Genomic DNA, 18,154 nt, shown 5'->3' with positions numbered 1-18,154 from the left:
CACAGTTCGCAGCAGCAAATAATTACGTAGTTGTCAGTACTAACTTCCAGAGAAAAGATATCCATAAAGGAACATGGAAAATACCAGGAACTCATGAAGCCAATCAAATTGACCATATACTCATCTCAAAAAGATGGGCAACAGACATAACTAATGTCAGAACGTATCGCGGGGCGAACTCTGACTCAGATCACTATCTTGTAGGGGCAAAATTACGGCAGAAAATAGCGACAGTAGCAAAAGGGAAAAATACTCAAATTAAAAAATGGAATGTCGAAGGATTCAAAAGCGCAACAAAGAGACAAGATTACAGAAATGCTCTCCAAATAAAACTCAACCGAACTAGAGAGGAAGATACTGCAGAGGAGGAATGGAGACAATTAAAAACAATTATAACGGAGTCAGCAGAGGAAACTGTCGGAAAAGCCAAAAGGCAAAGAAATGCGGAATGGTATGATGATGAATGCAGAACTGCAGTAGAGGAAAAAAGGCAAGCTAGGCTTAACCAACTTCAAAGAAACACAAGAAATAGCAGTGAGATTTATAACGAAAAAAGAATACAAGCGACTAGAATATGCAGAAGAAAGAAAAGAGAGGCTATGAAATAACAAGTACAAGAAATCGTAAAGCATAACAACAGACGCGAAAGCAGAAAATTCTATAAATGCATAAAAGAAAGCACACAGTCATTTAGACCAAAACTAACGATATGCAAAGACAAGGACGGAGAACTACTAACAGAGAAGCAAAAAATTATAATGAGATGGAAACAATATTTCGAAGAAAATCTAAATGCAGACAACGAAAATGATCAGAACGAGACAATATATTATACGGCGGAGCTGCACATCGAAAATCCGAGTTATGAAGAAGTAGTTCAGATAATAAATAAACTAAAAAACAATAAAGCACCAGGAACGGACGGAATTTCGGCAGAATTATTAAAGCATGGAGGATCCGAACTCTGGGAAAGAATCCATTACCTAATAAGATTAATATGGACGAAGGAGCAAATGCCAGAGGAATGGCCAGTTGGCCTCATACAGCCAATATATAAAAAAGGAGATAAGAGGGAATGCCAGAATTATAGGCCAATTACATTGCTAAATGTAATATACAAAATTCTTTCTGGTATAATCTACAATAGATTATTAGAATACTCCGAAAATATAATTGGTGATTATCAAAATGGATTCAGACCAAATAGAGCCACTACAGATAACATATTCGTACTAAGAACGATACAAGAAAAAGCTTATGAATACGACATAGACCTATATAATATGTATATAGACTTTAAACAAGCTTTTGATAGTGTGAATAGAGACAGAATGCTGGAAGACCTTTGTAATCTAGGTATACCTAAGAAATACATCAGCCTCATAAAAATGACGTTGCAGGGTTCAAAAGCCGCAGTCAGAGTAGATGGAGAACTGACTCCCCTATTTAACATCAACATGGGAGTAAGACAGGGAGATGCCCTATCAACCATGCTATTCAACCTAGTTCTTGAGGCAGTCATCAGAAAAACCAATATAACCGGCCATATAAACACCAAATCAGTACAAATTACTGCATATGCAGACGATGTAGCCATCATTAGTAGGAATAAGCCACGACTAATGGAAGTGTTCAAACAAATTGATCCTGAAGCAAGAAAAAGAGGTCTTAAAATAAACGAAGCAAAAACGAAGTATATGACAGTCAAAAGAATAACTGACAATGAAAATAATATCACAATAGACAACTATAATATCGAACGAGTGGATGCCTTTACATAATATGTTATCTCGGCACAGAAATCAATCAGAAGAACTCCGTAAGTAGCGAAATTAATGCACGTATTTCCAGCGGGAATCGTACATACTATGCTAATAAAAGATTGATGACATCGAAATTATTAGACAAAAGAACCAAAATGACTATCTATAGAACACTGATTAGACCCGTAGTAACCTATGGATGTGAAACTTGGGTAATGACGAAAAAAGATGAAGCCCAACTCAGAAAATGTTACAATGGAAGCCCATAGGAAGGCGAAAAAAAGGAAGGCCCAGAACGAGATGGTTGGATGACGTGGAAGACGACCTGAAAACCATGAACATAAGACAATGGAGAAGAAGGGCACAAGAGAGATCTGAATGGAAGGACATAGCCAGACAGACAAAGACCCATTTAGGGTTATGATGCCAAAGAAGAAGTATTGAGTAAGCTGACCCCACATATGGATTAAGGCAAATAGAATGATGACTCTTGAATTCAGTGTGTATTTTCCGTAGACCAGTACCGACAAGTTTGACGATTGTATATATATATATATATATATATATATATATATATATATATATATATATATATATATATATATATATATATATATATATTAAATTTGCTTCCTTTAAAAAGTCAATTTTTACAGTTTGTATTTAAACATGGAAAAGAACATAATATGTATTAATGGAATGAGATTAATTATGTTTTACTTTTAATATTTTCCTGTAAAAATGTATTTTCAAATTTGCTATGACAAAAAATATACCTGTGCTCCTTTAAATTTGACTGGATTTTTATATTACTGTTTAAATGTATACACTTTTTATTAAGTTGCTGCGACAATAATCAATGAAACAATTATTATGCATTCCCCTCTAAGAAGTTAGTGCGCATCTTACGGTTCAATTTATTTTAGCCATATTATAAGTCCGGATAAAACTTACTAATTAAAGATGTTATAATAAAACTTGGGATGGAGTATTTAAAATAATTCCATGTTTTTTCTGCTGATGTAAACTTAATTTGTTTTTCATACTATAACTCTTCTCACAAATTGTACAATAATGTCTTACAGGTGTACCAGTATGCTTTTCTGATATATGCCTTGTCAAAGTTGTTTTATTTAAGTATGCCATACCACATACATTACATACGAAATCTTTAGTTCTATTTAAAGTATGTTTCCTTGAATAATGTTTATCCAACCAAGACTTGACTTTGAAGGATAAATCACATTCTGGACATGGATAATTTCTTTCATTTGTATGCTTTAACTTCATATGTGTTTTGAGGGTACTTCTAGCATTAAAGCCTTTTCCACAAGTTTCACACATAAAACCCCGGAAGTTTACATGAATATTTCTGTGAACAGATAATCCATTTCTGTACTTAAATTTCTTCCCACAAATATCACATGGATATCGTCTTTCTGTGGTATGAGCTACAAGGTGCTCTCTTAGATAAGAATGTTTCAAAAATGCTGCTCCACAGTGTTCACAGATATGAGTTTTGTGTGTGTTATAATGTTCTTTTAATTCATCAGCTGACTTTGAATGCTCTTTACATATTTGGCATTGAAAACTTTCAGTCAATATTTTAGTATTCTTTTTATTATGGTACTTTCTAGCAAAAGTGATGCCCTTAGGAGCAGGTATTTTAACTGTTATTTGTGTACTGTATTGGGAATACATGTGATTTTCGATGTATATACTGTGTTTTTGAACCATATGTGAGCTAAACCCTACTTTATATAAAAATGAATCTCCACATTCATCGCAAGTGTACTTTACAGAAGATATTTCCTCATTGCCCATTTCATCAAATACTTTTGCATTAATCTTTTCTTCAGGTACAGGAGAATTTTCTTTAATCTTTGGAAATTTTGATTCTAGGTCTTCTTGAATCTTGTGATCTTCTGTCCAATCTTGTGTGTGTGTTGAAATTTGCTTATCTTCTTGGTCACTGTTTTCTTTGTAGGATTCTGTTTCGCATTCAACATAATTATCATAGTCTTGTTCCTCTATAAAGTAATGTTCTTGTTTGGTTGAATCATTTAACACAGCTTCTCTATTATTATATGACTTAACTAATTTGTAAAAATTTATAATTACACTTGTACATTCTTGGCAAATATTGCTTGACTGTTTTTTATTCTCTTCTATCTGGAAAGAAAAAATAAATAAGTAGTACACCACTAAATTTATTTAGAGAGAATATTTAAGTAACACTTAGATTATTATTCATGTACTAATAACCATGTAATATAATAATAAAACTGTATAATATAACTTTGATTGGTTTTATTTGAATAGTTTCATCCTAAAAATAATTTACCTGTAATGTTGATACAGATTTTAATATATTAGATATACTAAGTCCTTCATAGACTGGATTAAAAAAGGAATTCGTTATTATCTCGTCATATCGTTGACGGCATATTATACAAATTACAGACATGTTTTTTTTATATTATGATAGAAATAGTTTTCCCTCTTGCTTTCCTTTGAAATTTTCTAATAAAAAAATGTAACCTAGTTAAATATAAACGTCAACTGTCAATATCTCCTTTTTATTTAATTTGTCTCTTTTTTTGAGCTTTACTAAAAGTCTACATATTATTCTTCATTCCTGAGATATTGGTTGCCTATAGAGTAACTTTGTATTATTAAACAATTGTAATTTGTAAAATTTGTTATATTGCCAGTTTCACGGATTTTTTATTAAAACATGCTGATAGGAAATCTCCAAATATGATTAATTAACGATGTATTTAATGCATAAATGTTTCCGGATTTACAGTAATAATAATATAAATAGTAATTTACATAAATAGTATATAATAGGTACATGTCTTTAAGCAATAGTCATTAAATATATTTTATCTTAAAATTGAAATGAGTTATAACGATGACAGTATTTTCCTATTTTCTAAATTAAATTTATAAAAAATCATATTATTAAAAAGATTATTTACGAAAATATCTGCAAATTTTACAAAAGCAATTTCATCACATGTATTTATTTTAACCAGAGATATGTAAGAGATCGTATTTTAACAAAAGAATGTACGGACGGCAACACTACTGCAGTCATTTTTAAAATATAGACATTTAACCTATATTTTTAACCATATTAATCATAATATTGATATTCATAAACTATAATACAAGTAAATAAATTATAAACATAGAACATAATTTTTTCTTTGTTTAAACTTTTTCATCTTTTTCTATCTAATTTCCCAAAGAGCTTTTCTTTGTGTAATCTGTTATGTGATCTAATTGTCATTAAAAATTAAAAAAATACCTATAAGGATATGTCTACTTAACCAGGAGGGCGGTTGAAAACTTTATTTGTAGTTGCTCAAATACAGTACAGTGATCATACCTACTAATTTATTTTTTTGTTTAATATAAACTAATTGAATTGCTTAAAAGAGTTTCGTCGGACATTAATTAAAAGTCTTAAAAGTAACAATAGTTTTTCGAGAAATGTAATAATTTTTTGACTCGAATTATTCATAGATGATGAACACCATTAGATGAAACACACATTAGCCTTTTATATACTAAAAAATCGGTAAATTTGCAATTATATATTGTAGAAAATACTTTTCTCCAAAAGATCGTAGTAAATTTTCCAATAAAGGAAATTAGAATCGCATGTTGTAAATAAAACAGTGAACAGAGAAATTCAAAACCAAAAAGGAAAATCTGGAGACAAAGCTCGAAAAAAGTGTTTATGTTTATGCACAACTATTGTTTCTTAAAGACACTCGTACCGCCAAGAAAAACTACAGATACATTAGAAGACCTAAACACTAGAGGTGTGCTATTAGTTCTTTTAGACGAACTAGTTCAAGAGAACTATTTCACAAAAATAAACTAGTTCGTGAAAGAACTATTTCTAGGACCGAAATCGAAATCCAAGCCTAACATAACTGGTTGCCAGATATCGTCTCAATCATCACACAAGCTCGGCGCCGGCCGCTCCTTTTCTTCGGTTTTCAGTCAGTCGTCAGTCTTTCACTACCGTACAAGTAGTTCGGGTTCGGAACCATTTCTTTCCATCGTATGTTTAGGTTTAAATGTTTTAAATTATTATATGATTAGTTAGTTTTTCTTTATAATAATTTATTTTCTTAATCCATCCCAAAAGATGAGTAACAGACGAAATAGAAGTTTTTTATGGGATCATTTCGAGAAAAACGATAAAAATCAAAAATCTGCAAAATGTAATTTCTGTTCATGTGATATTAGTATTGCAAGTGGTTCACTGGGCAATTTATCTTTTAAAAGACATTTAAGAATGAAACACCCTGCTATCAATCTCAAATATCTCAATGTTGAAATATACATAAAAAAAGGACCCGAAAAATCAGAAAATACATTTCAAGAACCTCAACCTTCAACGTCAAAATAAATTTTGCTAGTAGGACAAGCAGAAGAAGATGAAGAGAAAGCAGTTATAATTCTTAAGAAAAAGCCTGCTCCTACTCTCCTTGTTTCTATCAGGGACTATGTAATTCGACCCGTTCCCAGTCAAAAAGTTAGAAATTTGGATTTACAGTTAGTTAGGATGATTGTCAAAGAGTACCAGCCTATAGTGGAGGATACCGAATTTAAAAAGTTTGTCAAAATGCTAAATCCTGGATATTCTTTGCCCACAAGGAAAACCATAGCAGAAAGTCTTATACCAAATCTATATCTTTCAGAACTAGAAAAGTTAAAAAACCGTTTAAAAAGTGCCAGTGCTGTCAATTTAACAACAGACTTATGGACCTTTGTTAATAACGAGAGTTTTATTGCTGTTACGGTTCATTTTTCAGTGAGGCTTTTCAATTGTCTTCGGGTTTATTAGATTGTGTAAATTACGGTGAACGTTAATTAGTTCAGTTGAAAGAATCGTTCATTTGAACTATTTCGATGGTGAACTACACATCCCTACTAAACACCCAAGCAAGCAATATAGAAAGTGAAGAGTATAATTCTCGGAACAAGCTCAACAACACTCTGTTCTCAGTCTTACTTACAACACACACAAGAACAGCCTACTTATTCATACGCAGCTCAACAAAACTCTTTCAGTAACAATCAATTCCAAACTAACTACCAATCTAGAATTCTTGTACCAACTCCTTCTCCAGCTGGCTCTGTCCAATCCTAATTAAGTAATTTCAGCCCAGAAGAAGAGGAAGAAGAAGAGGAAGCGTTTAGCGTTTTCTATTATAATTAAAATTTAGCATTTGTAGAAAAGTTTCTGAATAAAATATTATTATAGTACATCTACATCTAATAATTATTTCCTGGGTAATAAGCAGTTTTTCTTCTACCGGAATACATTTTCTCATGCGGACGTTTGTTTTAATTACATTTGGTTTATATTATTCAACAACTCATCAAACGAAGTAATTGACATTCTTACATAATTGAAAAATTTGTCTTCATCTTGCCTTATATAGAAAAATACATTATAAAAAATGTCTTTTTTTCTTTCGCTAATAATCGGATGAACCAACATTGTCTGTGTTCTCCTTTTTTTCTTTCTTTTCAAAATATATGAGATGAAACTGATAAAATCTTCCATTTTGTAATAATCAACAACTCACGTAATTTGTGACTGCCAAAAAATTGATTCTGCCAAAACCGCTGTCTCTATCTTCGCTCTATTTTGTTAGTTATTTTTTGAGCAATTTTTAATTCAAACCTACTTGGAACAAATATGTGATGTGTAGAAACGAATTGATCGAGACTAGTAAATCGATGTGAAGAACCGATATTTTGTAACGCTACCCGTGTCGCCTTCTCCTCGTGGCGCTATTTCCGTGATGCTCGTCTCAGCATTTTACTATAAAGAAAAAAGTAATACAACGCCAGTATAGGAGCTTCCCTTCAGCAAAAATAGTAAATTAAAATAAGGAATTTTTAATATATAGATATAAGTTCCCTGTTGCCCAGGGAGATATTTAATTATAAATGATTTTGTAAACCAATAATTAATTTTTTAACTCTCATTTTTCCAACAGGTCGGTTACTAGTCACTTCCAAAAAATAAACAGCCGTTGACTGGACTGTTAAAATTGAATGAAGGAAACAAGCAGAAGTAAAGAAACAGTTTTACCGTATGTCAAAGTGTGTAGTGTACAGTAATTAAATTCAATTCTTGGTAAAGTTTAATTAAAAACATCACAATCTCAATGGTAAGTTGTGTCTCAATTTAAATTAATTTAGTCTTCTTGTGACTCTTCATTTGCTCATGTAAGTTTTAATTTTTCTTTCCAGATTAACAATTTTTTACCTGGTTGTGCCACTTGTTGCGAGCTACTAACAAATTAGATACTTCCTGTGTAGTTTAGTAGAGCTAAGATGTAATCAAAAAAGGCTTGTTTACATTAAAATAATGTACAAACCCCCACAAAACAGTAACAGAGTAAAATTAATAAGAAAGAAGTTTGAAAATTGTAGTGACAGCAAATCCCCTGAAAGACAAAATGGTACAAATTGGAAAAGGGATAACTTGAGTCCAAAAAAAATCACTATAAGAACACGAGATCAGTTAAATGATTTAGGATTTCAACATCAGGTAAATTTTCCATCCAAAAATAAGAGATAAAACATGTCATTTATGTTAAAGGAATGACTGTTATGTTTTTCAAATTAAGTATAATTTCCAGTAGGTATATTGTAATTTTACAGTATTGGTCACTGCTAATGGTTTCTTAAAATTGCAGATATTGTTTCTATTACACATATTTAATAATTTTAAATTAAGAGATGATCCATGATAACAGGTTAAATTTTCATCTACATTTGCATTACTTATTTGAAGAACAATTTAAATTAAAAACCAAATGAGTCTTAAACATTTTAATACACTAGACAAAATTTCAGGGGAATTGAAGAGATATCAACAATTACATATAGGCATACTGTTTATTAAATCATTTTGTTGCCAAAACTAATTTTTTGTTTATTACATACTTACATATACATTTACTTTTTTCATTTTGCTTAATAAGATATAGCCAAATGTATTAACCCATTAATGCCCAGAACTATTTATGCTTATTTTTTTAATTTCTGAAAAATTTATGTTCTAAAAGTCACAAAATGAACAAAAATATATGTTTAAAAAATGAAAAACTTCTTCTTTTTTGACAATTGGCTGTTGTGAAAACGCAACACTGGGCAGTTGGGATGTAAAAAAAATTTTTACTAATACATTGTTTGAAATATTTTATTAAATCATATAAAAGAGTTTTAAATAAACTGACAAGAAAATATTGCTATGAAATTTAATAAAACATTTTTTATGTAATGCAACCTTACATTTTATATTGGTTGTTGAGTGACAAAGGACGCATCAGGTTCGTTTTTCTTGGGTATAAATAAGATGGCCGTTGATGTCAAATCGAACATCTTGTATAATGTTGTTTATGGAAGATTGAGATGGACCAGATCTTCTTGGAGGAGTTCCAAACATCGTCAACAAGGCTTTGGCTATATTTTGACGAAACTGCAGCAAATCCATTTCGGGCTGTTCAGGGATAATTTGTCTCATCCTACAGTCATTAACCAAGCATTTTGTATGGAGACATCAAGATCCCAGATAAATAAAGGCCAATACCATTTCTTGGATCTTATATTTGTTTTGTAATGGGCAACGTTTTGATCCATCCGATCAGTTCCTCCCATATTTTCATTATAAGCCCGAATATGAGGTTGTGTTACTTTGATTTTTTTGCTTTGGGCAAAGGAGTATCTGTTTTCTTGATAAACTGGCGTCATTTTATAGTAATTCGATGCCAAAGTAACTATGCTGTTGTCATTCCACCTACATAAAGCACCTTATTTTTCTCTTGTACAACTTTTCGTAAATTTCACGTATGGATAATTGTAAACACTTAATGTACTTACTTCTTGTAGTAAATAACCTTCAAATTAACATTTTAGGCAATATAAGGATTCTCATAGTAGCTATAAATTATATAATCACTATTCTTACCTAAGATGTGGTCGAATCATTCAAGGTGCTTGATGCAGTAACAAAAAGAATGGGACTAGAGGTTAACACTAGTAAGACGAAGTATATGAAAGTATCAAATTATTATACAAGCAGCACAACCCGAAGATCTAACGATCGGAACATATACTTTCAAAGGAGTAAGAGTAAGAAAATATACCTAGGCTCACAAATGAATCAGAATAATGCAGTAAGTGCAGAAATTAACAGACGGATATATCTGGCAAATAGAGCCTATTATGGATTAAAAAAATTTTAACAACAAGCCTAGTTACAAAAAGAATGAAGCTAGTGATATACAGAACTCTTATCAAGCCTATCGTCACCTATGAGTCAGAAACATGGACGATTACAAAGAGTTATGAAGAATGTTTAAGATGCTTTGAACGTAAAATCCTCCGGCATATCTATGGAGGAGTACAGGAGGGCGGATTATGGCGTAGATGCTATAATTTCGAACTTTACCGCCTGTATGACAGACCTGATATTATTAGGTCCATCAAAATAAACCAGCTGCGGTGGTTAGGTCACATAGAGAGAATGAATGATATGGAGCCGCCAAAACATATTAATAACCAAAGAATAGATGGTCTGAGAAGGAGAGGCAGACCCAGAGCATGATTTAAGGATCAGGTGGAGGAAGACTTGAGAATGTTGGGAGTACGAAACTGGAAAGCCAAGGCGAAGAATAGGAGAGAATGGTGACTTATCCTTGAGCAGGCCAAGACCCACCATGGGTTGTGGAGTCAATGATGATACTGACCTAATACAGAGAGATGAAATTTGTAAAATATTGGCACTGTTCTAAATCGATTTATGTGTTTAAAAACAATCAAATTTAAGTTGCACAAAATGGGGATTCACTTGGCCTGTAAACAACTGAATGTCATTTCACAGAATAAGCAAAGATGGAATTGCAATTCTGTGTATAGTGTATGTGACATTTTTGCCATATTTTATTTCTAGCCGCCAGGAGTAGTGTTTTCAATCACCCCTGTTTCCAATTACCCGCATTGAATATTTTGACAGATTCATTGTCAGAATCATACAACACAAAAATGCCTACCCCTCACTATTAATAGCTAAAATAAACGTACTGTTGCAGAATTTTTTCACATTAAAAAAAGAAGAATAATCTTGAATGGGAGTAGATTTGTATATATATATATATATATATATATATATATATATATATATATATATATATATATATATGTATATATATATTAAAAGTGATTATTTCGACCAAAAAATAATTTATAAATCTGTAGAAAATATCAGGTATAGTGGTCTATAATAAAATAATAAAAATCTTTGTTTTTTCTAAGACTTAATATTTCGCCATTTATTTTATAGCTTCATCAGGAGTAAACTGTAAAACAATTAGAACATTACAAACAAATGATGTTCAAATAGATTTAAAAAAATATAATATCATTCTTCTAACGTTTCTTTTTTTATTTTATTCTTGTTTTTATTAGTACATTTTGAAGTAATTTTAATTTTTTTTATCATATTGCTGTGTGGAACGTACTTAGGACAGTTTAATCTTGACATTCAAAAGTTTATATATTTCAATGTTATTTTTATTTGTGAAATCTTTTAAATTTCTGTGAGTGTTTTTTAAATTTATTTGTACCATTTGTATCATTTGTTTGTAATGTTCTAATTGTTTCACAGTTTACTCCTGATGAAGCTATAAAATAAATGGTGAAATATTGAGTCTTAGAAAAAACAAAGATTTTTATTATAGACCACTATACTGGATATTTCCTACAGATTTATATATATATATATATATATATATATATATATATATATATATATATATATATATATATATATATATATATATATATTGTACGTTCCAAAAGATTTCTGTGGTTAGTACAATTAAACCTAAAGCTAAGATTAATACTCTTACAAGAATCAATATCAAATTTAACAGGCTGCTCGGTTGAACTGTTTTAATATCTTGTATGGACATTTCTTCAGTCAATGACTCTTTCTAGTTCTTCATACAATTCATCGTTCACTTCTCCTTTATTTTTCTTTTGGAACATGTATACTTTTTCAGATTACATATTGATTTATCAGAGATATCATGCTCTCTCTTCTTTTAATTCTAATTTCCTTTAATTCAGATTTTGTTTCTATTCCAATGCCTTTTTTTGTATTACTACGATGTGTATTTTACATTAAGTTCTTTTATCTGGTTAATTAATGCTCCCTGCTAGTAAATTACTTGTACATTCCATGTCACAATATTTAAGTATGTATTCTTATTTTTGTTTCGCTATTTATGTTCAAACTCATTTTCCTATTCATCGTTAGGGTCTCTCGGTATAATGGGACATCTTTTTCTTTTTCCACTCCTATATTTTTTGGGTCTATATTTCAAGAATTTTCTCTTTTGAACGTACGATTTCCGGCCCGTTCCCTTTTTATGCCATCCACAATTAGTTTTTTGTACTTTATCTTCACGTTTTTACATTCAACTCTTAATTCCTTGCCTTTATTTACAATTGCCTCAAGTGTTTTTATGTGTGTTTGCTTTTTTCTTTCATTACCCATTAACATCTGTGGGGAATTAACAAACAAATGTACTATTACGAATTAATAGTAATTAAATTAACACGAACTATTCCTTCTATAGCTCTGGCGAGATAAATGAACTTTAACTCATAGGTGCAAGTAATTATCCAAATTTAAATGGTTGCAATAAACAATCAAAAACAATTTAAAGGTTGAGGTAAAACTAGGTGAAGAACTTACCGCTAATTACCAAGATTTGCACTACTTTACGAAACAACGAACAAAACGAATTCAATATGGGTTCACTTGCCGGGTACGTCTGTTCTTCTCAACGACTTACGCTCTTGTCTTTAGCGAGATGTATTTCCGAGCCTCAGCGGTCCTATTAAGGGACCGTAGGAATACAGGGAGGACAAATGTTTTGATTAGTCCACACAACCATATTTGAATTTAAACAACATCCAAAGTTGATTTTTTCAAAAAAGTTTCTAATACAACTTGAGCTAAGTTTAAACAAAATTAAATCACTTGATTTGAGAGGGGGGTCGATCGCCCCCTATTGGATTCGCATTGTTTACTATATAAACACTCATAGAACGAAGTAGAGATGTCAACTGTGACATTCATATGTCTAGCTGACTTTGAGAAAGCCTTCTACAAAATATAACACATACGGCTTGCAAACATATTATGGAACACAGAAATATATGATCAGGATGTGAGAATCATTACAAAATTTTACCGATATCAGAAAGCCATAATAAGAGTAGACCAACAAAGATCTAAAGAGATACCTATAAGAAGAGGAGTTCGACAAGGATGTGCACTATCACCTCTACTTTTTAATATGTGCTCAGAAGAGATGTTTAAAGATGCACTAGAAGACATCAATGAAGGTATATCCATTAACGGAACACTAGTGAATAATCTCAGATATGCATATGATACAATACTCCTTGCGGACAGCAGAGAAGGGCTACAAATTTTGGTTGATCGCACTACGCAGTACTGCGAGGGGTAACGAAAGGCTGTGAATACAAAAAAAAAACAAAAATTATGATTGTCAGTAACAACAAGATTGAAGACGAAACAATCTACGTCAAAGGAAAAGCTTTAGAGAAAGTACTCAGATACAATTACTTGGGATGTGAGCTAAATGAGCAATGGCACCGCAACCTTGAAATAAAACGACGCATTGAGATGACCAAAGACAATATGATTACTAAAAAGCTATCAACAGGAACTATAGGAAGAAGCCGAGGCTGACTGCGAATTAGGTGATTAGATGGAGTTGAGGCCAACTTAGGGATATTAAAGATCAGAAGATGGCAACACGTCGCCAGAAACCGAAGAGAATGGCGATGAATCTTAGAGCAGGCCAGGATCCACACACAATTGTTGAGCCAAAGATGATGATGATGATAATGATTGAGAGGGCCAAAAGCGCTTTCAATAAGATGAAAACAGTATTATGCAATGAAAAACTGGGAATAGAAATTAGAACTAGAGTATTGAGATGCTACGTATTCTTTGCTCTTTTATATGAACTTAAAGCCTGGACAATTACGGACGCAACTGAAAAAAGACTTGCCAGCTTTGAGATGTGGTGTTATCTAAGAATGTGGAAAATATGGACACAACACGTAACAAATACGGAAACATTAAGAAAGATGAAAAAAGAAAAAGAAACACTCAACACTTTCAAGGAACGACAAATGTGCTACTTTGGCCCTCCTCCTTCTCATTCCTTGAGCCCTTGTCAGGGTCTGGTGACACTCTAAATATTATTGGTTTGCTGCCTCCATAGGTTGCGATCTTGTGCCATATAGACTGAAAATGAAAAACATGAGTTGATGCGATTGGCTATATAAGTGAAAGTGTAAGGAAACGAGGACCGGGGAGACGACGCACGTCCTAGTCGAAAAATTTAAAGCATTGGAGTGGAAAAACAACAATAGAACTCTTCAGAACTGCTGCAAACAAAGTAAAATGGGCCGTAATGATTGTCAATGCCCTTAAAGTATGAGGCACAAGAAGAAGATAATTAACGAACCATTTTCAGAGTATATTGACAATATAATAGGATCATAGCAAAGAGGCTCTTTGAAAAACAGAACTAATATTGATCACATATCCTCAAATATTAGAAATATTACAAAAAACGATGTAGTACGACAAAGACTGCCATTACATCTTCATAGATTTTAAGGCAGCTTACGATACTGTTGACACACTCCAATTATATTCGGCAATGCTCGAATTTGGAATACCAAAAGCATTGGTAGAATTAATTAAAATGGCAGTGAGAAAAGTTGAATGTAAATTGCGAGTATAAGGGGATCTTTCAGATCCATTTTGTTGATCCACGTTGTTCAATCTAGCGTTAGAACAAGTTATGAGAGATTCGGGAATCACCTTAACGGGTGCGATATATCCCTCAGTATACAAATAATGGCATATGCTGATGATATCGTGATCATTGGAAGAATCCGACATTAAGCAGTTGAAGCTTTCACACGTATTAAAAATGCCACAGAAAACATCGGACTTCTGATTAACTCCCAGAAAACTAAATATACGTCGGCTATATCAAGAATGCAACAAAATACCTTACGAGGTGCAATACTAAACTATAGAAACGGTGGAAGAGTTCTGCTACGTAGGGTCGCTGGTTGACTGCAAAAATAACACATCCAAAGAAATAAAAGGAATATGCATGGCTAACCGCTGTTTTTTTGGCCTGGATCCTCAACTAAGAGCGAAAAATATGTCAAAACCAACAAAGTGCAAACTTTATAAAACAATAATACCCCAGTGCTCACTATCGGAAACATGTTCAATGACGACCCTAGATGAAAAGTTACTACGAATATTTTTGAGGACCATATATGGCCGAGTTAACGAACAGGTTCTGTGGAGAAGGCAATGTAATTTCGAACTCTAGACTTTTTGGTGGACGATCTAATGGATATTGGAGTACGGGGATGGAGTAGACAGACACTCGACATGGAAGGATGGAAGAATGTTTTGAGGCAGGCCTGTGCTCACGAAGGGCTGTAGCGTCAACTGATGACACTAAGAAGAAGTGCGAAATGTTCATTTTTTAATGTATTTACAACTACAGTTATGAATTATATTGGTAGTAAACAAATCCTAGTACTATTATCAATGTTTTCGAATTATTAACTGTGGAGTAAAAATAATACCCTATAAATGTATTCTCATATGAGGATCATAAAAAAAGATGACAGAAACGATTATATTAATTATTATTTATTTATATTATATAAATATACATATGTAAATAAATATATTTTTATTTAATAATATACGAGATTACCCCCATTACAAAAAAAAATATATGTTAACATGCAGTGTAAAAATCAATCTCTTCAATTGCTTACAAACTAAGTGAAATTAAAATCTTAATTATAAATAAAACAAAATATTAATTATGTATGAAACAAAATGAATGAAAATAAACAAAAAAGTACCTATCACTTGTCAAGCACTTTTTATCTGATTTTTAAATGAAAACAAGGAGACACTAAATCATTCTAAATTGTTCCTATTTATAATTTTCATTGTTCGCTCAATGGGTGAATGCGTACCATAATTTGTACGGTGAAAAGGTATATAAAACAGATAAACATATCTGAGACTTTTGGAGGGAACATATTATAAACTAATAGATTGGAGAAGTTCAGGACAACAAATTAAACCATTTATTAATTTAAACATAAATACTAAAGTAGAGTTATCTCGTCGGGTTTTTAATAAATTAATGTTGAATGTTTTTAAAATATCTGTATTATCATGATTAATAATGCATATGTTTAATTTATAGGCACAATATCTTAAAAATTTGTTCTGCAATCTCTCCAATGTAGTAGAATGAACTTGGTGTTGTGGAGACCATACAATAGATGCGTATTTCACTTTAAATACACCAAAGCATAATAAACCGCTCTTAAAGCACAAACAGATAGTCTCAGACAGTTGGGAATGATAAAGCCTAAATATTTTAATGAATTAACTGTTACATTATTTATTTGTTGTACAACACGCAACTCATAAGTCTTTTATTGTTTTGACATAAGACAATTCATTATCATGATTGTATAAGAAGTATCATATTTTTTAAAACCTTTATAAAAAGTTATATAGCAGTATTTAGCAACATTTAAATGCAAAATAATATTCTCACACCAAATACTCAACCGGTCTAAATCTTCTTGAGTTAAAGTTATGCCATCATTTGAATCTACGGATTTACTTAAATTATTTCAAATCATTTGCAAACATCAGGAAATCACAATTTCTAAAACACTCTGATATATCGTTCACAAACATATTAAATAACAAGGATGAACAGTGAGCTCCTTGGGTTACCTACTACTGATGTCACATGAATTATATCTGAATTAAAACAACCTATTCTCACTTGTCATGTTCGGTCTCTTAAAAAGCTGTTAAACCGTTGTAAGAAATGATGACTGAAGCTAAAGGCATTTAATTTTTCTAATAGGTGTTATGATCTACTCTGTCAAATGTCTTGGAGAAGTCAGTATAAATAGTATCCATCTGAATTTTATTCTCCAACGCTTTTAATATTTTTTGTTCAAATAGTACTAAATTTGTTACTGTTGATTAATTCTGAGAAAATCCATGTTGATTGTGTATTAGGCGCTCTTACAGTAAAATTTTAATTGATCGTTAATTGAACGAAAAGTTTTGGTATAGAGGATTGTTTATACTTAAATTGAGTTTAATTTCAATATTTATTTTTAAAATTATTGTGCTTCCGCATGTTATTCACAAAATATTTATTGTTAATTCATTCTCAAAATATTTTATCGCTTTTATCATTGAAAGAATAAAATGCTACATCTCATTTGAACTTAGTTTGAATAATAACAAATAAACTTCTGCAAAAATAACAACAGACAATATTACTAAATATTTAAACTATAAATAAAAAAAGAAAAAAAAACATTTTCAATTGTTGCAGAACTAAATAATCGTCCTAATCAATATATGTATGTTGAATAGTTTTTCCTTATTTAATTTAGTTATATGTAATTGTTTTGTAAATGTCTATATTCTTTCTAATACATAATCATCGTCATCATCATCATTGGCAATACAGCCCTATAAGTCTTAAATAATCTTTAGAACATTTCCCCGATTCCGTCCTATCCCTAGCAACTTTTCTCCATCCTTTAACTTCGATGGTTAAGTCGTCTTCGAAATTGTCCAGTTATCCAAGTTACTCTAGTATGTTGTTCCACTGTTCCTCTTCGTTCAAATACTTTTCTCACTGTCGCACCTTCCTCCCTTCTGATGACATGCCCAATCTATCTCAGGCTTGCTACCTTAATGAATTTCATCGGGTTCCCTCAGGCTTCTATATAACTCAAAGTTATAGCATGTATATTATATTTCGCTTGAAACGCTTCAGCAGCTCTTGGTTAAGCTTCTGTGTAAGTGACCACGTTTCAGCTATGTATGTTAAAACTGGCCCTATTATCCTGATTCAGCAATGTCGGGATGTAAACGTTGTTCAACACTTGTGCTTTGTTGACTACGAAAAAGCTTTTGATAGAGTATGACATGAAAAACTAATATCAATATTTATGAATAAGCTCATTGACAGTAAAATCATAAAGATAATCCAAACATTATATTGGAACCGAAGTGCCATAGTTCAAATTGATGGCCAACAGTCAGAAGTAATGAAGATCTGTAGAGGAGTTAGACAGGAATGCTTTTCAACGCCACTTTTGCTTAACTTATTTTCTGAAGAAATTTTCAAAACCACGCT

At 31.6% G+C, this 18,154-nt stretch overlaps 2 protein-coding genes across 2 annotated transcripts in view; one reads left to right on the top strand and one right to left on the bottom strand.

Moving 5' to 3' along the window:
- Nucleotides 1-314: 314 nt before the first annotated feature.
- Nucleotides 315-4,327, bottom strand: LOC140447656 (uncharacterized). The gene is made up of 2 exons (XM_072540439.1): nucleotides 4,108-4,327; nucleotides 315-3,935 (listed from the first exon to the last, which is right to left on the bottom strand). The coding sequence occupies exons 1-2, from the start codon at nucleotides 4,228-4,230 to the stop codon at nucleotides 2,730-2,732; spliced, it is 1,329 nt and encodes a 442-aa protein (XP_072396540.1). The 5' UTR covers nucleotides 4,231-4,327; the 3' UTR covers nucleotides 315-2,729.
- Nucleotides 4,328-7,824: 3,497 nt separating this feature from the next.
- The window catches only part of LOC140447655 (uncharacterized), a 199,869-nt gene continuing 189,539 nt past the window's right edge, over nucleotides 7,825-18,154 (top strand). Inside the window, exons 1-2 of the mRNA XM_072540438.1 lie at nucleotides 7,825-7,972; nucleotides 8,055-8,355. Of these exons, the coding sequence (XP_072396539.1) occupies nucleotides 8,173-8,355 (183 nt within the window). The 5' untranslated portion in view covers nucleotides 7,825-7,972; nucleotides 8,055-8,172. The remainder of the gene's footprint in view (nucleotides 7,973-8,054; nucleotides 8,356-18,154) is intronic.

This window comes from Diabrotica undecimpunctata, chromosome 8 (assembly GCF_040954645.1).
Source record: "Diabrotica undecimpunctata isolate CICGRU chromosome 8, icDiaUnde3, whole genome shotgun sequence".
In the NCBI taxonomy this organism is placed as follows: Eukaryota; Metazoa; Arthropoda; class Insecta; order Coleoptera; family Chrysomelidae; genus Diabrotica; species Diabrotica undecimpunctata.
This window is presented reverse-complemented; position numbering and strand designations above follow the sequence as displayed.